The sequence below is a fragment of the Protopterus annectens genome, chromosome 1.part0 (genome assembly GCF_019279795.1).
Source record: "Protopterus annectens isolate FY-2018-M chromosome 1.part0, PAN1.0, whole genome shotgun sequence".
NCBI classification, from domain to species: domain Eukaryota; kingdom Metazoa; phylum Chordata; order Ceratodontiformes; family Protopteridae; genus Protopterus; species Protopterus annectens.
This window is the reverse complement of record NC_056725.1, coordinates 498,095,930-498,118,253: the sequence shown is the minus strand read 5'-3', so window position 1 is coordinate 498,118,253 and position 22,324 is coordinate 498,095,930. Positions and strand designations below refer to the sequence as shown.

The window sequence follows — 22,324 nt, the reverse complement described above, 5'->3', positions numbered from 1 at the left end:
CTATTAATCTGTTCCATTCCCCTTATATCAACTCACAGCTTCTTCTGATTTCCTCATTTGCTGTCATTGCAACTGTCTTATCTGTACTCAGTTTCCTACAATGTGCCTTAAGTTTTGCATTCCATTCTTCTATCCTTGCTTTCCCAAAATATTTGCCACAATTTCTCGGCATCATTCTCACTTTAAAAATTGAAAAGTCCTAATTTTGTACAGATCTTCTAAACATGTTCAATTTATTCAAGAGTGAAAGCTTTGATGATTTACAAATCTCCAGTGGATACTGTTTCCTTCTAATTTGAAATCTACACCATGTTCTGCCTCTCCACTCTTTTAGGGTTATAATTGTAACAAGTTCTCAGTACTGCCTGTGAGTCAGCTCAAGTCTTAAATTCACATATACTCTTAACACTGCTGGATCAAAGATACAAAATCATAACGTTTTCAACCAGCATTACCTCACAGACACTGTTGGTGGTACACAATTGCAAAGCTATTGCTTCTCCAAATTTGATAGGAAAATGATATCTTTGTATAAATGTTTTATTCTTGTTTTTATTCAGCTGTCTGCAATTGGCTACCTCTCAATTAATTCAACTCTTAGATTTGCACAGTTTGCACTTGTTACAATCCTTAAAATGCAGTCTAAGCGTGTGTGTGACTATTAAGAAAATAAGTTGCTGGGTGCTGATTCAGGATTATAACAGCCCAACAAATAATGCTTCTTCTCCATTGACTTAAATGTTGTTATGCCTACTGTCACTTTCACGTTTCATAATTATATTACTTCTAGTGAAGCCATTATTTGCACCAATTGGGTTGTGAGGCTAAGTAGTCAGTAAAAGAATAGCTTGTTTGACCATTGTAATTGGCTTCCGAGCTCCACCTGCTGTAAATAAACAAAGTCAAGATCATAGCTGTACGGGTTCCTGTTGAAATGTCTGGACTCAAATTGCCAAGTCTCTTAAAATGTAAGCAAAAATACAGGAAATGAGCAAATATCAAACATTACTCTTCTTTCCCACCTTGATGGGGGGGCTTGCCCACATAGAGCTACTTCAAATTAATGAAATTTCACTTACTTACTTAGATCATTTTAAATGATCAAGACAATAACACCAAACTTGCATTTAAATGAACACTCACAAGACTGATATTTCCACCAGGGAAAGGAGACAGTCAGCCATTATTTGAGAGTTTGTCCTTTTTCCCACTATAATGCAATCTTGAAGTTGGTATATTTAGTTGGGGGGTGAAGCTCCCACTTTGGTAGGTTTGATTTGCTTTGGTTTGGTTTCTTGTCCATGTTGGCCGACTGCCTGCTTTCCCTGGTGAAAATATCTGTGTTGCGAGTGTTCACTTAAATGCAAGTTCAGTGTTATCATCTTGATCATTTAAAATTTGGGTAAGTGAAATTTCATTAATTTGAATTTAAATTCAAATTTAAATAATTTAAATCATCATACTTCAGAGAAAATGGAATATTTTAATTTAATCTATATGTAACTCCATTTTTGGTCTTTCAGCCTCTACATTTCCTGACTTGGCAGTTTGAGTCCCAACATTTCAAATGGTTACCACCAATATGTGGTTGTTGGCAGGAAACAATTTTAAAAGTGTACATCTCAGTCAGAAATCCAGTTTTCAGGATGTTTCCAAATTTTTCCTCTTATGGAATTCCACTGTTACCCTTTGAATATTTTAACAGCTAAAATCTCTTAAGAAAACAATGTAAAAAAGAGAATGTGTCCCTTTCACACAGATCTTAAAGTAAGTGAGCTTTAGTGATTTTTTAATATTTCTCACTAAAGTTTATTTATGAGGAAGGTTTAAAATTTAAATCAACCTATCAGCTGAATATTTAATTACAGTTTTATGTGTGCATTGCAGCCCATGAGTGAACTAAGATTCTGAATGATTTTAAATTATTAATTATTGTAATAAAAGAACCTGGGGGGAAAGTTCTATTGTGCAATTCACTTTTGCATTACAAGCAGTCCGACATATTTTGCCATCGAGCCGTTTTTCATGATGTTCTTGCTTTTTTCTCAGTACGTCCATTTGCATTAAAACTGAAGAATAAATATTTTACATTTTGATTCTCCTTCTGTAACTATTTGACGGCAACTGTATGCATATTCATAGGATTTAGCTTCACTACCTCTCATCCCTTAGCTTCAGCTATATAACAAGTACTTTCACTTTTGAAACCAAACATTAATCTGAGAGACGTCTATGACTACTCTCCCCTGCAAATCCTCTAGTTGACATCAGTGAGCTGCAAGCTTGATTTTCTTGCATTGTATTTTCCACCTTCATGGCTAACATCTTCCACAAATCTGACTACTTTCATATGTTCCTTTTCTTCTTTTTACCAGCTCTAGTTCTCAGATATGCTTCTCCAGCATGTTATTAACCTAAAAGTGCTGCATGCTTTCAAGTTAAGTGCTTTAAATAAAAAAAAATATTTCAAATTTACAAGAACAACCTGGAAAATCAGGCTGGCCTGGTTTCCTTTTTCCAAAACGTGCCATTATTTTAATGGTGGGACAATAAATACAGATAAAAAGCATCAATCACTAAACAGGAAAAAAATAGATATAATTGCTAATAGTTTTAGTAGTTTTCAAGCTTAAGTAGTGTACAAAAGTAAAACTTAGTCAGATTGTGAAATATACTGGAAAGTTATCTAGGTAGGCCAGGATTTCAAAGATCTTGATGGGGATTTTATTTATTTATTTACTTATTCATTTATTTATTTGTTTATTGACATTTGTTGACCAGGAAAGTCCACTGGGTCAGAAACCCATTTTCATTGGAGGTCTGGGGAGAAAAGCTCTAATTATAGTACAGATTTTACAAAGTGATACTATTTAAAATAATAGAAAAATGAAAAAAAAAATACAATCTTAGTAATTAATAGTAAGCAAAGTGTTTAAACAATCAGATTTGGTATTGTATATAAAAAAAATAATAGCATATTGTATGCTGTAGGAGCAACAGTTAATAGTAATCCATTCTTTTGTGAACTCTAGTAGAAGAGAGGATGAAAGTTAAGCCACTAATTGTAAGAAACAAGACAGTGAAGGAGATTCAGATTAGATTATGTATAGTAAAATTAAAGAACATTAGATTGGTTAGACAGAGTCAGGTTATACAGCAGGGTCCCAGGATTAGATCTATGGTGGTCTTTGGGTTTGGACACAAAAGCAAGTTTGGTTTTCAAGAAAGAGTTTTTAGGGTATGTCTGAAATTTTTATAGAATCAAGTAGTGTAATGGGTGGGATTAGGTCATTCCATACTTTTGCTATGGAGTAGGGGAATATAAGCTTTGTCCAGCTCTGTTGTTGGGTTTGGACACACATAAAAGTAGTTTATTAGAGGACTGAAGATTTCTGGAGGGGATATATGTTTGTATGATATCTGAAAGTGTAGATCAGTTCCCTGGGAACTATATAAATATATATAAATATGGAAATAGTTTATGAGCAATAATGAGTTGAGTGTACTAAAGGTAATGGGGGAACACAAGCTATTTCAATGTCTTGATGGCTTGGCAATAGTGTGTGGAATTTGAAAGGCCACAGGCAAACTTAGCAATCTTATAATAGCATGATTGTAGTTTGCTGCTTAGGAGTGTGTGAAGGTTTATAAAAATGGGGGAGCCGTAAAGGAGGGAATGAAGTAGGAGAGTATTTGCCAGTTTTGTTCTTGTGGGAATGTTTAAATAAAATTTGTGTCTATCAAGTATGCCCAATTTACAATCATTTTTTATTGTATTAAGTATATGTTTTTCAAAGGAAAGTTTATCATCTATAGTAATGCCTAGTAATTTTGCAATATTCACCATTTCTATTTCAGTCTCGTTTAGAGAGAAAATAACATCTGGTTGGGGTGGTTTGGATGAGAAGACTAGTAATGTAGATTTTTGGGGATTTAGAAGTAATTATTCTTCATTTATCCAAGTCTTAATTGCTGATAATGTATTTTGTGTTATTTTTTGGAGGTCTTGGAAATTGCTAGAAGAAGATATGATGATAGAATTGTCTGCATGTTGGATGAGAGAGCTCTGAAAGGAGACTGTGTGGAGATTATTTATAAATGCATTGAAAATCAAAGGTCTGGGGAACTCCAGTGTTATTGACTAGGTAGACAGATTAATTGTTTTGCCATCTCACAGATTATCAATTATCTACGTAATTGTTAAACCAAGTAAGGGTTTGATTAGAACATCCTAGTGTTGCCAGTTTTTATTGCAGTTTAATGTGTGACACTGTGTTGGAAGCTTTGGATAGTTCTAGTAATACTACTGTTATTAAGAGACCAGCATCCAGAGCTGTGTTCACAGTGTCAGTAAAGGAAAGTAAGGCTGTAGTTGTAGTATCTGAAGGGTGAAAGCTATGGGTGGGGGTGAGTAGATTATTGTCAGTGAGGTGTTTTAGTAGTTGGATGTTCATACACTTTTCTAGTATTTTAGATAAAGGTGAGACAGAATGGAGATTGGTTGATAATTAGTTACATCAATGCTATTACCACCTTTATGAAGTGGGATTATTATGGATTTCTTCCAGATTTCAGGGACTGTGGATTCAGATATGGATTTGTTAATTAGAATGCTAATAGGGTAGGCTATTGCCTCTACACTAACTTTCAGTTATTCAGAGGGGAGGCAGAGAGGGAACATGGTTTCAGTTTAGTTAATAGTTTAGATATTTGAAAGGTGGGTACTGGTTTTAAGGAGAATGTAAGTGATTCTGGGAGGTTGTTGGTATTATCTTTATAGAGTGAGAAGCCCAAGTTGGGTTTCTCCTGATAGTGACATGATGTATTAGTCTTATTGTTAGGGCAGTTATTTCTTGATGGAGGAGGCTCTGTTACAAGTTTAAGGATGCTATCAATAAAGTGAGAGTTGAAGATATGAGCTATTTGTTGTTGGCTTTTATCAGGAAAAGGTGAGGAGACAGATTTTTTTGGGCGGGGGGGTTGACTGGATAGTTGTGCAAAATTGTTTTTTTGTCATTTTTTATTCATTTCTTTGTTGTAGTACGGAGTTGTTTAAAGATAATTTCATTTTCTTGGTTTTTGTTTTTGCGCCATTTTTTCCACACTCAGTCTCCGGACAGAAGAATTTGTTTAGCTTGTTTTGCAAGCCATAGAGCACAATTATGTTTTGTTGTTTTATATAGAATAGGGACTATAGTATTTAGGGTGTCAGGAAAGACCTTATTAAAATAATTTACAGCTTCTTATAGGGGTAATATTTAAGTGGGTACCAGTTTTGGGCTTTTAGGGAGTTGATGAAAGATGTTTGGGAGAAATTGGTTAAGTTTCTAGATGTTCTGTAAGAATGGTGTTTGGGAACTTGAGTGGGGGCTCTACATGTAAAAGCAGGTGACTGGTCACTTAAAATGTCTGGGAGGGTACTAGTATTGGAGTATTTGTGTGGATCTGAAACTAGGATCCAGTCCAAGGTGGATTCTGATTGGTAGTTTTGCACTTGAGCAGGGTTTGTAACAAGCTGTGTGAACTTATACAGATTAATGCTATTGTCAGAGGAGTTTGAAATTTAAAGTTTGCCAATGAATGTTAGTGTCCCCAAGAACGATAGTTTCATGAGATATATTATGGGTAGTCCAGGACAGAAAATCTTTGAGAATAATGATGTTTTGATTTGAAAAGAATTTACACTAGGGGAAGTGTGCTACCCTAAGTATTTACATAGCACCAGAAATGCAGCTAACTATGCTGGCATCTGATGCCATCCCCCAGTCTGGCAGTCTGGTAACTGCTACAATTTCCATATGGACTGCTAAAGTGTTTCAGTCCTGAAGTATTAAAAAACAAAACTTTTCCTTCTTTTAAACTGTAGTAACTGCTGGCTACATTTGTAGCAATCATTTGCTACTGTCCAAACAAGGAAAAGTTCTTCAGTTCTCTGGAAAATAAAAAAAACAACAACAAAAAATCTATATTTACTTTTAAACTGTAGCAAGAAGCTGCTAGAGTTTATGCGATACATAGATCACCAAAGAAGTGCTTCAGTTCTGACCACAAATGCAATAAGCCTGAAGAAGAATCAGTATCTAATGAATGCACCTCTAACACTATGCCCGTGGGGTGGTGACCATTTTGCCCAGCCTAGCTACACTACAGCATGCCACCTGATCCTACAGAGGAATCCATGATTCTTTAAGTGATGTAGGCTTATTATGCATCACAAAGACCTATACCTGATTCTAAAACAATTGTGAAGCTTAGAAGCTGAAAAACTCTGAACTTTTACATGAGGGCTGAATGACCAAGAAAAATGCCAGCATAACAGTGCTGCTGATTTAACTAAATGGGCTTTCTTAGCATAGGTAGTGCTTGCCACCTGCACACCAATACTAGCTGTGCAGTCAGTACAGGATGGAAAGCCCATTATTACCCTGCAGTACCAGTAGCAGCATACAGGTGGAGTTATACTGCAGGCGCTGGGGTTTTCAGATGGGTCAGCAGAGTATCATGCAGTCATTATTTTTTATGATTCATCCCCTCCATATATGGGAATGGTTCATATCTAGTTTTGTTAGGTACTCAGACTGTACTTTGGAAACATTGTCACACTGCATGTCTCCTTCTCCCATATTTTTCCCCCCATTGGTTCCTTTCTTCATTCACTGTGTTTGTTGGACTTGTCTTGGCCACACCTGGCCTCAACCCAACAAAAGTCTTGCATAAGTGACGAGATCAAGAATACTGATGTAGTGTCATAATGCTACTGGGGAGCATGCCCTAACTTCCTATATTTTCATGGCAACCTTGCCAGCTCCATGATTACTGTCCTCAGGAGGTACATGCATGTTTGCAGTTATGCTTAACCTTCTGACTTATTGGCTCATGACTTACACAGCACAGAGCTGGCCAGGTTTGTACACTGCTTATTGCAGTGAGCTATGCTGCCCCCCCCGATCAATAAGCCAGTATCACCCATTCACTCCCATCCTCCCCCTGTACCCCTTCCAATGCCCATGCCGCTAATCAAACAAGGATCATCAGGGATACAGTAAGGGCTTTATCTTTGTGTGCCAGGGGGCTGCTACCACTTGCCATACATTTAGGTAATGCATGCATGACAAACTTTTACCTCCCTGTGTGTATTATTATTTCTAGTACTTAGTTGACACCGAGGAGGTGGCCAACTCCAGAAAACTTCAGCATCTACACTGCAGGTGCAGCAATCATTGGAATAAACCAGGAAAAGGTAAAGACATTCGCTTACAGGAATGTGTGTTTACCTGATAACAGAGTAGCAGGTATTCCTAACACTTACAGCTCTGGTGTAGTGCTAGGTACACTCTGCTTTTTAAGTTGATGTTATATGAGAGGAGGTATGGAGCTAGGATTTAGTACTTGCGCATGTGTATGCATGCTCACAAGAGTGTGTGTGTGTGTGTGTGTGTGTGTGTGTGTGTGTGTGTGTGTGTGTGTGTGTGTGTGTGTGTGTGTGTATGTGAAGACATTTCAGTCTATAAGAGAATCATGCTGCCGTTTACATTCAAAGATTTTGAAGGATCCCTGGTTTAAATGTTTTTGCAGTCAGCACAAAGCCTGTACTTAAAAATCAGTGCATGGAACTGGTTTTATGCACATATAATCAATAATATAGCTTGCCACTTTTCTTTGTCCATTTTATAAAGCAGTATTAAAATCTTGAGTCGGGCAACTTTTTCAAAGATTGAACTGGATGACTACAGGAAAGTGCACATAACTTTCTCCATTGTCATTGTGTAATGTACACTACCAACAACACGAAACTTCACCTCTTGAAGACAGTAACAAACTTCACTGACTGTGCAAAAGAACCAAACTATCTATCATCTAAACCAGGGAACCACCACATTAACAATACGACCCTGAGAGCTGACCTAGTTGTTCAGGATTTTGGAACAAATGTAGACAGTGACCTAACTTTTGACCAACATGTGTCCATTGTTGTAAGAAAGTCCTTCCATACTGCACAACTTAAAAACAAAGGGATTGTGCCTAGATATGAGGGTGCCATTGTCCTCCCTTACTTAGCAATTATTAGGCCAATCATTGAATATAATGCCCCCTTTGGCATGTGTCTTTCCAGACATGTGCAATAACTGGAACATCCACAGAGATACTGTACTAAAAGGATACAAGGCCTAATCAACATGTCTTACATGGACCAAATCAAAGCTTTGTCACTAGACACGGTATCCTCCACACTGCTAAGAGGTGACTTGTGTCTGGCATACACATATTATCTGACCCAGCTCTGATGGATTTACTGCACATCAGGAAGTCAAATAGCATCAGAAATACCCTGTCTAGGGATCTAAACCTCTTCTGCAATATCACCAATGGTTTGGAGGGACAGGTATAGCTCCCTGAGAGGATACTGTTGCTCTGGAACAGACTCCCCATCCGCATGAAACAAAGATCATCCATGCCTATCTTCAAGCTCAACACGAATCTATGGAGGGGCAACAGAACAGTTACCTCAGGACTGCCCCCTGTACTACTAATGGACAGAGTCAGCTCCTAATTTTATTTATTTATTGACATTTGATTTGCCAGGAAAGTTTGACTGGGTAGGAGCCCATTTTCAGCAGAGGCCCAGGGAAAAAAGCTCCAAAGTATTACAAAAGATTTTAAGAACAATAATTTTACTGTGTTCAAAAATAATACAAAAAGTAAATTAGACAAAATATGAATACATTGGTTAAGAATAGATACAATTTAGATGATGATGATTTAATAGAGAAATTTTAGTCAGTTTATCATGAAATTAAAGGTAAGTTAGTATAATACAAACAGGAATTGAATACCAAGTGAGAGAAAAACAGACTTATGGCATATTTAGAGAGAACGCCATGAGAAAGAAATTGAAAGAGGTAAGGAGGTGAGTAAAGAAGAGAAGTAAGGAGATATAAGGTATGCACAGGTATTTCTTCACATTTAAGAATATAATTTATCCAGGTATTGAGCAAGAACAGGGCCAGCTTTTTGCTAGGACATCTTTCAGAATGGTTTTGAAGGATGGGAGGGAGTGTATTGACCTAATGGATACAGGTAAGGAGTTCCAGGCTTTAGTGTCATCACATGAGTAGAGACAATGCTCAGCAGATTTGATAGGTTTGTGGACAGACAGGAATTTTTGGTGATTGGATTGTAATGACTGACTGGGAACATAGTTGTATAGAATGCTATTTAGTGCTGGACAAGCAGACAGATTCTGGATAACTTTATAGGTGGTAAGAAGCTGTGTACATGTTAGTTAATGGGGCAGTTCTACCCTATTTAGGTTTTTTAGTACTATATAATGGTGGGTTATGAAAACGGTATGTGCTGCAAATTTAGTACCTTTTTTATAGCATTGTTTAGGTTTTGATTTTTCTGACGCCTGGAGGTTAATAAGGATGGGAGCACCATAACAAAGTGTGGGGAGAAGATAAGTAGTAGCAAGTGCAGCTTTTGTTGTGTCAGTGGGAAAGTGTTTGGCTCTATAAAGCATCCCTAGTTTTTGATTAATTTTTCTTATGCAGTTTTGTATATGCAGATTGAATTTAAGGTTTTCATCCACCATCATCTGTACTAATTTGCTAAGAGGTGTTACTTTATTGGTTGTATTATCAAGAGAGAGGACTTTAAATGTTATTTTTTCATGCAAGATGGATTTGGGGATAAGTATTAGTTTGTTTTTTTGGGGTTGAGCATGACTTGTGAATTATAAAGCCATTTTTCAGTTGTTGTTAAAACTTCCAGATCATTTTTCTGGAGGTGTGCCATGTTGTCAGATGTTCAAATAACTGGAGTCATCTGTGTACTGTATTATGGAGGCCTGTTGTACAGATGTGTAGAGGGTGTTGGCGAGAATGTTAAAGAGGAGGGGACCAAAGATAGAGCCTTATGGTACACTGGTGGTGACTGGGCTGTATCGGGAGAAGGTGGCGTGCCATTTGTATGCTTTGAACCATAAACTGGTGGTCTGAGATAGACCTAATGGGGACATTTGAAGTAAAAGTTTGCTGTGACAAACTGTGTCGAAGGCTTTAGACAAGTCTAGTAATAAGGAGGAGACTAGCTTGCCATTATCTCTAGCTTTACTGACGGTATCTATATAGGTTAGAAGGGCAGTGCTAGTACTAAGCAAAGGATTGAAGCCATGTTCTGTGAAGAGATAGAAGTTCTTCCAGCAGGAGATAGTTGCAATTGTTTTTGAATATATTTATCAAATATTTTGGAGAGGGATGATAAGATTGTCTGTTAATTTCCTTCTTTGTGTTGAGGGATTTTTTTCAGAGAGGGGGGGAATGTGGGAGTCCTGGATTGGTCTATATATAAGGATTGATAGAGAGTAGGCAATGCTATTGGCTGCTATTTTAAGGTACTCAGTTGGAAGGTCATCAGCTGAGGTAGAGCATGGTTTGAGTTTATTTAAGAGCAGCTTTATACAGGATGCAGGCACAGGTTTGAAGGTGATAGTGTATGTGTATGTGATGATATGTGGCTGCTGAGCAGGGTTAGGGTTAGATGTTGGGGAATCATTGGTTATAGATTCCATGCTATCTATGAAATAAGAGTTGAACTGTAGTGAAGTTTCGAGTGAAGAGTTATTGGGAGGGGGGTTAGAGCTGAATTTATGACTGGGATGCAAGATTCCTTTAATGGTTGTGCAGAATTTTTTAGGGTTGTGTCTACTATTATTCTGAAAGTGATTACAGTATAGTATTTTGTCATTGTTAATTTGCTCTTTAATACAACTGTGAAGCATTCTAAAGTTTTCATGATTTTGTGGTGTTTTAATTTTGCCATTCGTTCCATGTTTCTTTTCTATCCTGCATTAGCATTCTATCTTTTTGGATAGCCAAACTGCATTATTTTTTAGTCTCTTCCCTCAAGGAAGTGCAATGCTCTTTTGGATATTCAGGAAAGTTTTATTGAATTCATTTACATCATCTAAGGGAAGGATTTTTAGGAAGTTTCAGTTAATAGTTGATTGGTTAGTAATGAACATTTCCAGGTTAAACTTAGGAAAGTTGTATATTGTTTTATAAAGCGTGCTGTTTAAGTGGATATGTGAGATGTCTGGTTGTATAGACTGGGAGATGATCACTGCCAGACTTTGTACCTGAGGTGGTGTATTTGCTAGGTTTCCAGCCTAATGGGGAATTGGATATCTTGTTATAATGTATGGGACCACTAATTAGTTGTGTAAAACCAAATAAGTTCATGCTAGCTGTAGGTAAGTTAGAGTTTATGACCAACCAATTGACATCCACATCATATAGTAGTATTATTTATTGTGGAATTGTTATGGATATCCAATGTAGAATATGTTCTAGTATAGCTGTATTGTTGTTAGGAGGGATGTAAAAAACATTAATGCATATTTGTTTATAATTGTTTATTTTTAGGAAAGTAATAAGAACCTCTGCTAAATTAAATTTTGGCATTGGTACAGTATACTGTAAGGAGAAATGTAGTAGACGTTGGAACATATTAAACCAATACACCACCTTTCCTCTGTATACTGTCAATACAGATGATGTAATTTCAGAGTTGTTTATGCTGGGTTTAAACCAAGTTTCAGTTACAGCAAGAATATCAGACTTATTTTGGGTAATCCTGGCATGTAGTTCAGCAATTTTAATTCTTATCTTCTAACATTTATGGCAGCAAAATTTAGATTACCCGAGTTGGGGGTTGACCATTACAGGGTTAGAGCAGTGCGTGGAAGAGAATTGTCATGATGTTTCTTGTGATAGGTGAGGCCAGGTTTAGGGTGAATGTCTCCTCCTACAAGGATTTTAGTATATTGGGGAATTACTGATGCTTGTTTAATGGTATTTTTTCACTTAATTTTGTTTTAGTTTGAGTTGAACTGAAATTAATCACCTTATGTTTGAAGTAAAGGGAAGTGGTGTCATGAAATAGGTTTGGTGTGATGTGTAGGGAGGAAGTATGAATAGGTGGTCATGACAGATGGAGAGATGATGAGAGCTATTATAAAGCCATAAATGCTTTGTCCCATGCATGTGTCCCCTCAAATTACCTATGGTATGATCCCACTTATTCTCCTCATGGATAATATATAATTATCAACCATGGGATGGGTAAGACCAATCTCTAACTAAATGGGATACATTAATTTGAGCATAAAAAGAGAAACTGACTAGTCTTAAAATGGCCTTCATGGGCAGCTAGCCTAGTACGTGCCTATGAATTTATGAACCCATGAAACAAACACATTTATTGAATCAAAACTAAACTGTTTTCACAGCAAAATAAACAGCTTTCTCGGTGGATTTTCACATGCAATGACCCAAGAGCTGGCACATTGCTATACGGGTTAATTTTGCATTGGAATGAATAACATCACATTAAAGGTGCAGTAAAGGCAAAATGCTTGTCTACATCTGAAAAGCAAACAGCCCGCACACTGTTTTTAATTTCATTATACACAGAAGGCATCACATTAAAGCAGTTCCAAAAATAGAATGCTTATAAATACAATTCATAACTGAAAGCAAATCAAATAGAAAAAGCATGCTGTATAGATGACGATAGGTAGATAAATAAGTAGGTAGATAGATGGATAGATAAATGATAGATAGATGGATAGATAAATTATAGATATATAGATAGATAGATAGATAGATAGATAGATTGATGGATGGATGGATAGAGAGATAGATAGATAGATAGATAGATAGATAGATAGATAGATAGATAGATAGATAGATTGATGGATGGATGGATGGATAGATAGATAAATAGATGGATAGATAGATACATAGATAGATAGATAGATAGATAGATAGATAGATAGACAGCTAGATAGATAGATAGATAGACAGATAGATAGATAGATAGATAGATAGATAGATAGATAGATAGATAGATAGACAGAGAGATAGATAGATAGATAGATAGATAGATAGATAGATAGATAGATAGATAGATAGATAGATAGATAGACAGATAGATAGATATTAAATGGGAAGTGGTTATTAAGCCTAACCAGATAGTGTGTCTGCTGACTGTAACATACTGAGCTAACTGTCTGCATGTTCTCCTTCATGAATGCCATGTATATAATACACATATACCTATCATACAGAATCTGTGGGAATGGCATCCATCCTATATAATCATGGATGGACAGAAACTGGTGGGAAGTAAAAGCCATATCCATCTGATTTGCCAAGGTTTCAGGCGAGTAACAATATTAGCAAGCACAGACAGATCTTCTGGTTCACCTTTTATATTGCAAAGTTGGTTTTTGCTGTTTGGTTGTGACAAATATCTTTAAATTCTTCTGTAGCATTTAGCCTTTTCTAGCACTGCCAGGAATCATTGTGTGTCTCCAGCTATATATCCATGAAGAAATGCCACCTTGCAAAATCTTAGTATGATCCTCCCTCCATCCTTCCCTCATGAGAGCAAATCAGCTGGTTCCATTTTGTTAAAGCAGATGACACCCAACGTTCTGTGTGTGTTATGTCATTGAGAAAGTTTCCATTATTGAATTTGTTTGACAATTCGTATAGGACAAACATGCTTAGCTTCACCATGTTTGGTACAAGACATGTGCAGTGCTTCTGCTTTTCATTGAATGGCTTCAGGTCATCTTATCTACATACTGATACAGTTCTCAGATCTGGACACAGTGACCTAACTAAGGCATTAGTGAGTATTTGTACTGTGACCTAATTATCTTCTTCCATCCTTACTTCAGTGCTAGGTTTTCCTGTCCACTCTACCATTCTGCTGTCTGCATAGCCCTGATACATCAACTGGAAAAGTTAGAATCATCAGGCATGCTTTATCCCTGGATTATTTTGTTATTAGCAATATCAGTTTCATATAGCCACTTGAGAAATCATTCCAGTTTTTACACATTGGATCACTTCATATATTCTTTTCAGACCCCCAGTATCCACTGCTACCTACAAACTACCACCTCTTCAATGTTTGTAACTAACTGGAGTGGCCAAAATGCTGTGTCACTGGTCACCATCTTCCTTCCCTTAGAAAAAACTCTGGTTCAGTTTGATTGCACAAACAAATGCAGAGCCAGTAGCAGAAGCCTGCATTATTTAATATAACATTCTTATATCATCCATAATATATCATCTGTTTGCCTGCTCAATATATCCATGATACAGGTATTTTATGTATATGTGTATATATATATATATACATATACACACATTTCATGTGTACTTACATGCGAGGGCATATTCTGTCATAAGAAACAGCTCAGGCTGCATTTATTACCACACAATTTATGGTGCATGGATAGCAAATGCAGACTGTAAATACCCCCAGTGATTGCATATTTTACTTCTTGCTTGTAAAGTGTATAAAGTGTGCATGCTTTGTGTACAGACTATGTCAGGGATACACATTTCTGTTGTCCTATGAATCAGCTGTAAGTCCATACACGTCACACATTACCTGAGGTAAATGAATGAGACCGCTTCTTGTTTGTAATTAATCCTGTGTCCTCATCACGATCCTCATAAGATACTGGAATATCTAGATCCCACTCCAGCTGCTGGTACTTTTTATCACTACACTCAGAGCTGTTCTTTTCACCTAACAATCAAAAGAGAAAATAAATCAATAAATACAATTAAATTCATACATACATAAAAACATAGATTGTTAATTGTCATCTTGTACACCATGGCTTCTCTGAGACTGTTATCTAGAATATTTTATTCCTTTCAGATATGCTTAGCATCTCATTCAAACTTCTATCATTTCTTGTCAGCTTCTATTTTATTTCAGTTGAGAATCCATTTTATGTTTATCATGTTAAATAAAATAGGTCTGCAAGCATCAAAGGTGTACACAATAAACTGTATCCCACGGCTTTGAATTCAGAACCAAAAATTAATCTGTTTGGAGGCAGAAAACACATTTTATTACCGACCACCATTTATAAATACATATTATTTCCCTTTAATTGAATTCCATGATTTGAACAACCAATACTCTACCTTCAGAACTGCTGACAAGCTTCACCCTATAGTTCAGAGTTTAATTCCTTCAGCCTCTGTATGCCTACTGTGTGACTAAGCAAGTCACTTAACCAGACAGTGCTCCCACCTGTGTCACCCATGAAAAGAGGCTGGTGGTTAGTGGGTTTACCCAATTAACAAATAAATACATTCTTACTCTACATTTACTTACTGAAAACATTTTATAATTCTTCAAAGTAGGACTGCTGTTTAATGTGACCAGTGTATGTGTGCTTTGCAGCTCATAATCTGTAATACCTTCCACCATTCATGTTAACTTTTATTTTTCTTATTCTCAGGAGTGTTAAATGCTGCTCTTATTTTTGCTGACATAAATATTGATGTATAGTCTTTATGCTGCATCTGTGCATAATGGATGCCCTTTGCTCCTTAGTTAATAGTCTTTGATGATTGCTAAGCACAGTAAAGAACCAATAAAAGGAACTTGGTGAGTCATCATTGGCTTTTTTATTGAGTACCCTATTGTTGTTTTTTGTAAAATTGTACCTGGTTTAGATGTATGGATTAATTATACAAAGACTGAGGTCATTAAACATTATGGACAATATTATCTTAACTCCCTAGACAGACACAGGCACAGACACACACTCACACACACACACACACACACACACACACACACACACACACACACACACACACACACACACACACACACACACACATAATGTCCTGTAATCAGCTTTTTGAACTATTTTCTCTGTTATTGACTTGTTAACTCTGACACCTCTTGCACAACCACTTTGCTGAGACCCTCTGTTTAACGTCATTTTCTTCCAATTGTTTTTCAGCCAATTTTTTAAGTTATTTCATTGCTGTTCTCCTTATGGATATTCCTTTTAAGGGCTACTTCATTCTACAGCCACATCTCCACTACTGGCATCTTCTGACATCTCATTAGGCCATACACACTGACGCTAAAATGTTATTCTGTAATCACTCCGCTAATATGTTTCTCAGGTTTGTTTCACCAATTTCCCATTACTTCAGTATTGTTAAGTGCAAAGTATTTGAAATCTTCCCTCCCTTCCCATCTCTCTCTCGTTTACCTGTTTAGTTTAGTGCAGTAGAATCATATGACACCTGTTCACAACAGCTAATTTATGTTACAGGATCCCATTCACTTATTCACTGTACTGCTGGAATAATTTACCAACCAGTTGGCTTTTACAGTCCCATGGTCAGCAGTACTGTCTACAGAAATAGGTACTGACCTAGAATGGGGCTAGACTTTGGTGAGCGCTTCCGTTGTTTCACCCAGAGCTGTCATCCAGTTGGTCTTTTTAAACCTACATGTATGGCTAACGCGTCCTTGCCCAAGATCTCACCATAGTAATGGTGGAGTTTGAAAAGCAAGGAGAAAAGGCAGAAGGTCTCACAGTGCAATTAACTACAGTCCAGCATTTTAATGAACACTTCAGCCATACTTAAGTCAACTATGTACTGAAGTAAGTATGGCTCATTTACATTTATATTAACATGGTAATTCTACACGCTGCATTCATGTTCTGCAGACCAAATACACTCTGGTGCTGTAGAAGTTTAAGTACCTAGATCAAAAGTAATTTAAATGATAATGACCTGCAAATATTTTGTAAACAGTAGATTATGCAAATATTATCTGACTATTAACTAACTATATAAGAAAAAAGTTTCATAATCATCATGTTATGTGCTTCATTTGCAGATTCTTAAACAGCCTGGCAAATGCAAAACATTTAAAGTAAATAAGATAATATAACAAAAAAGGATGTAGCAACTGTACAGAAAATAGAATCAGGTTTTAACACCACAAAGCAGAGATAAGCAAGTCTGAAAGAATTTGAATTCACAAGAATCTCAAGAAGACAAAGAATAAATAGATAACTATAATAGATAAAAACTCAACATCAACCTTCCACTCAGTCATGCTCACTGACACACTGATCCATTCTTCTACATGCATAGCTCTCACACAAGCACACAGAAACACACACACACACACACACACACACACACACACACACACACACACACACACACACACACACACACACACACACACACACACACACACACACACACACACACACACACACACACACACACACACACACGCACACACACACGCACACGCACACACGCACACACACACACATGCATACGCACACACACACACGCATACGCACACACACACACACACGCACACGCACACGCACACGCACACACGCACACACACGCGTACACACACACACACACACACACATACAGACGCACACACGCACACACACACGCACACACGCACACACGCATACACACGCGCACACACACACACACACACACACACACACACACACACGCACACGCACACACACACACACACACACACACACACACACACGCACACACGCACACACACACACACACACACACCTCATGCACTTGCACACGTACAGTCTCCTTGTTCAGTGTGAAAAGATCAGCTATGTACACTCAGAAAGCAAAGGAATGAAGGAACTTTTTCAACAGGTGACTGTATGTTTGGAAGGACCAATACAAAACTATGCTAGAACAGAAAGGAACCTGTTATGGTTCTGCTACAACAGGAGCATTAAGGACATTGGCCAAATGGAAGTAACCAAGATGTGATGCTGCATCGGCAAATAAATGTTACTGAGAATAAAGCTGATGTTTACATTTGAAGGCAGTAGCTGAGACAGTAAGAAAACTCTGATGCCAAAAGTGTAAGGGAGTGGAGATGGGTAGGCAGCATCTTTACTGTTATCTGTAAGGTGAGGAGCATCCATAAATGAAAATACATAGAGAAGACAGAAACATGATAAAAAGTGTCAAGTATTAGAACTATCTTTTCACAGAGAACCTAAAATCGTGCTTTGGAATAAAAAAAATGCATGCAATGGTATTTAAGGTGCTGATGTTATCCAGATACAAACTGCTGGCAAAAATAAAAATTAAAAAAAAAAAAAACAGCACTTCTGTTGATCATCACAAGTGGGAGCATTTAGTCTAAGGAGCAGGCCAGACATTCCAACATTTGATTTAGAACAGGTATAAAAAAACCTCTGGTTCACCTTTCACCTCAAGTATTGAGCTTAATGTTCCAATGATCTGAAGCTGGAGAGTAAAAATGATACATAAAATGCTTCCCCAAAATATATTTTAAAGATTTAAACAAATCTGTATCTCTGTAATTCTTGAAATAGAAGACATTCCTTGTGCTGGCTTCTTTGCCAAGATCAGACAATGCATGACTATTGAAATACGTCTAGGACTTCGCATCCTTTGCTCTGAGAGAGCAAGCGGTAAGAGCGAGAAAAGGATTTCTAGTCAGACATGAGTGGATAATTAACGATGTAGAGTAGGAAATTGCAGCTGCAAAGGGATAATAAGGGAATAGAACTACAATCTCATCAATCCTACAAAAGGTACACAATACAGAAAGCAAATGGAGTGGTTCTAAGTTAAGAACATCTGGAGTGTCAGAGGAAAATGAAGGAAAGAATATGCATCAGCTCATTTGTAACCAACTTGTATTCAAATAGAAAGGCCACACAGATCCAACTCATTGTCCCTGGTGTGGCAGCACAGGGCAAGTACACCTTTCTATCATGAGATTACTGTACTTTAGACACAAAGAGAAAATATTTTATAACAATCTGGCTAGTTGTCCAATGATATTATAAGGATGGAAAATCTCAGTGAGCAACAATTACTGATAGTGATGGGGGGCATGCTTTTGACCCATTAAGTCTGCTTAAAGAAGCAGCAAGTCAAATCCTGCATTCACTACCCTTATATGTTTATGGGCAAAACCATTAAAGTAACATAGGGCTCTGCAGATGCTGAACTAACATGAGGATGTTCTGGGAGGGCAAGATCTGCTATCATCCAACGTGCAGGTAAACTACAGAACAGCTCCTCCACTCAATGGGAGACAAGGACTAATCCAGTCTTAAAAAAAGTCAGTCACCTAATGGCAGAGAACATTTGGAGAGTTAATATACAGAAACTTTGGAGACAGCAGAAGAGTTGAAGCAGTGATATAGTATGGCAGGCCAATGTACCCAACTGCATTATGTTTCTTTGTGGAACTTGTATCTAGTGAAACTTTTGACTTGAAATCAGTACTGGACCTTGGGACTGTAAGATATTACTTTATATATCTGTGCAGGTTAATCTGAGATTTCAGACAGTTGCATTATTGAGTATATCTGTTATACAGGAGACTTGGGTGGCCAGCACTACCCTTTAACTAATACATGACTACCTCAGCTCATTCAGCAAATGCAATATATGAGAGTGAAAGTGGCAGCAAGCTGGACTGGAATAATGCTTTTGTTCCTTTATCTGTCTTTATAAGGTAATATTTAAGATCATAAATATTGGCATATTCATAGCTAGCTTTCCATGCTCGCTCACAGATTAATGTATTCCATTGGCGTTATGTATTCTGAGTATGTTAAGGCCAGTTGTATGATAGTCCCACTATTGTGGCGTCATTGCAAACAATGTAAACTGAGGAATAAGGATCTACATTTTCTAAAGTTTGCATGAAGTTTAAGGAGACGATTGTTGCATGTTGTTGGTGCTACAACTTTAACGCAATCATTACATCAGGTGACCTGCTTCTAGCATATGTATGAATTGTCTATGTCTGCTGTGGAAGCCAGTCAGAAGCCTAGCAGGACACATACAAATCATCTAAGATGTAGATGTTACAGTCGAGGAGTGGAACTGAGACGTGGTTGATTTTATTTCCTGGCAAGTGTCTTGCTCAGGCTGTGAGACTGAAGGAGAATGAAGTTCTGCATTTTTGCTTCTGTATCCAGTCAGTTTATGATGTTTGTGAGCAGTCTTTCATGATTGTAGGCTTAGATGTATCACAGCTTAGTAGCTGTACCCACATTTGTCTTATTCAGAGATCCGCAAGGATGACGGCCCCACTACTGAAAGTCTTCTTAGTTTGGAGGGGGAACATTCTAAGAAGCAGATTGAATGGTCACTGGCAGTGGAGGACAGCAAACCAAATGAAATGGGGCTACAACACATCATTATCAACTCCCTTTTTCCCCATTTTCTGCATACAGTCAGGGTGTTGTGTCAACTGTCACCATGACTCTCTCTCTCTCTGTCTCTCTCTCTCTCTCTCTATCTGTCTCTCTCTCTGTCAGTCTCTCTCTCTATCGGTCTCTCTCTCTCTCTCTGTCGGTCTCTCTCTCTCTCTGTCTCTGTCTCTCTCTCTCTGTCTCTCTCTCTATCGGTCTCTCTCTCTCTCTCTCTCTCTATCGGTCTCTCTCTCTCTCTGTTGGTCTCTCTCTCTCTCTCTCTCTGTCTCTGTCTCTCTCTGTCTGACTCTCTCTCTCTCTGTCTCTGTCTCTCTCTCTCTGTCTCTCTCTCTCGGTCTCTCTCTCTCTCTCTCTATCGGTCTCTCTCTCTGTTGGTCTCTCTCTCTCTCTCTCTCTGTCTCTGTCTCTCTCTGTCTCTCTCTCTCTCTCTCTCTCTGTCTCTCTGTCTCTTTCTCTCTCTCTCTCTCTCTCTCGCTCTCTCACTCTCTCTGTCTCTCTCTCTCTCTGTTGGTCTCTCTCTCTCTCTCTCTGTTGGTCTCTCTCTCTCTCTCTCTGTCTCTGTCTCTCTCTGTCTCTCTCTCTCTGTCTCTCTCTCTCTCTCGCTCTCTCACTCTCTAGACTCACTGCCATTCTCCTACTTTCTCCAACAGTCATGCCAGACATCTTAGATTTTGTCTCACATAATCCATCCATCTCTTTGCTGGATGCCCTTAGTTCCTCTTGCCTTCTTTCTGTCTGTCTCAGATTTCTTCACCAGATTGTTTTCTGCTTTTCTGCCCATGTGCCCAAACTACTGTAATCTGTTCTGTCTGACTTTCTCTGCAATTGGAGATACTTTGGCTTCTGCTCTGATGTCCTTCTTTCTTATTCCAGCCTCGAATATAAATCCTACCATCAGTCTCAGGCATTTCATCTCCATCATCTCTAGCTTCCTGCTCTGGCTTTATTGCCCAGGCGTCTGTATTATACATAGAAATGGTTGTACCACTGTTTTGTACACCTTGCTTTTCAGCTTCTGTGGCATTTTCTTGTCATACACTACCCCTGACATTCTGTGCCAGATGGCTGCAGGCCTTCTGATTTTAGCTTTGACCCCTTCATTAAGACTTCCCTTCTCCTTAACCACCCCTTCCTGTTCTACTATTTTCCCTTCTATCTCAGTTTTCAGCTTCTTCTGAATTCCCCTATTTGCTGCCATTGCAACTGTCTTATCTGCACTCAGTTTCATGCCATGTGCCTTCAGGTTTGCATTCCATTCGTCTATCCTTTGGTGAAGTTCTTGAGCAGAGTCTGCATGTAGTGACATATTGTCTGGATACAACTTTTCTGATCTGTCACTTCTGGCCTGTTTGCTGATGCAGTCCATCAGAAGTGGGTTCCGAGCTGAACCCTGGTGTACGCTCACTCCTGCTGGGAACCCTGTGTGAGTCTAACCACTGTTCATTGGGTCTTTGTACATAGCTTGCTCTAACTTTACCAATTTTTCTGGGACTTCGAACCACAGCAAGACTGCCCAAATCAGCTTTCTTGGGACCTTGTCATATGTTTTCTCCAAGTCTAGGATTGACCAGTTGGACTCTTTCCTCATCTCTTTTTCTCAGTTGTCTGATTCACCAAAAATATCAGGTCAGTCATGCTGCATCCTGATCTGAATCCAAACTGCTCATCTCCCATCTTGCTTTCTACTGCTTTGCATACTCATTTATCAATCAGTCTCTCCAGATGCAGTGTGATGGGATATTGATACTTCTGTACTGCACACAGCTGTGAATGCCCCTTTGTTCTTGTACACTGGCACTAGAATGCTTAGTCACCAGACATCTGGGTACACTTTTCTGTCCAGCAGGATTCATTGCTTCCTTCTCTCACCCAATATCCTGATCATATCTGTTGTGGCCTCACTTGAGAATGTTGTTTGCCTGGACTTCATTTCCCCTAGGTTACCTCTAATAAGATGAAATGGCATCATACCATACATAATTTGAGAGGACCCATACATGAGATAAAACATTTAGGAGTTGCTTCTGTCTATTAGTAGTACAGAGGGCAGTCCTAAGGTAAATTTTCTGTTTCCCATCCATAGATCTAAATTACTCTTCAATATAGACAGAGATGAACTTTGTTTTGTGTGGATGGGGTGTCTGTTCCATAGCAGCAATATCCTGTGAGAGATATGCCTGTCTCTCCAAACCATTCTGT

The 22,324-nt window shown here is 38.1% G+C and overlaps 1 protein-coding gene across 1 annotated transcript in view; it reads right to left on the bottom strand.

The window, feature by feature from the left end:
* LOC122793068 overlaps positions 1 to 22,324 on the bottom strand; it is a 970,692-nt gene that overhangs the window by 64,970 nt on the left and 883,398 nt on the right. The window contains exon 32 of the mRNA XM_044060776.1: positions 14,470 to 14,610. Within this exon, the coding sequence (XP_043916711.1) occupies positions 14,470 to 14,610 (141 nt within the window). The remainder of the gene's footprint in view (positions 1 to 14,469; positions 14,611 to 22,324) is intronic.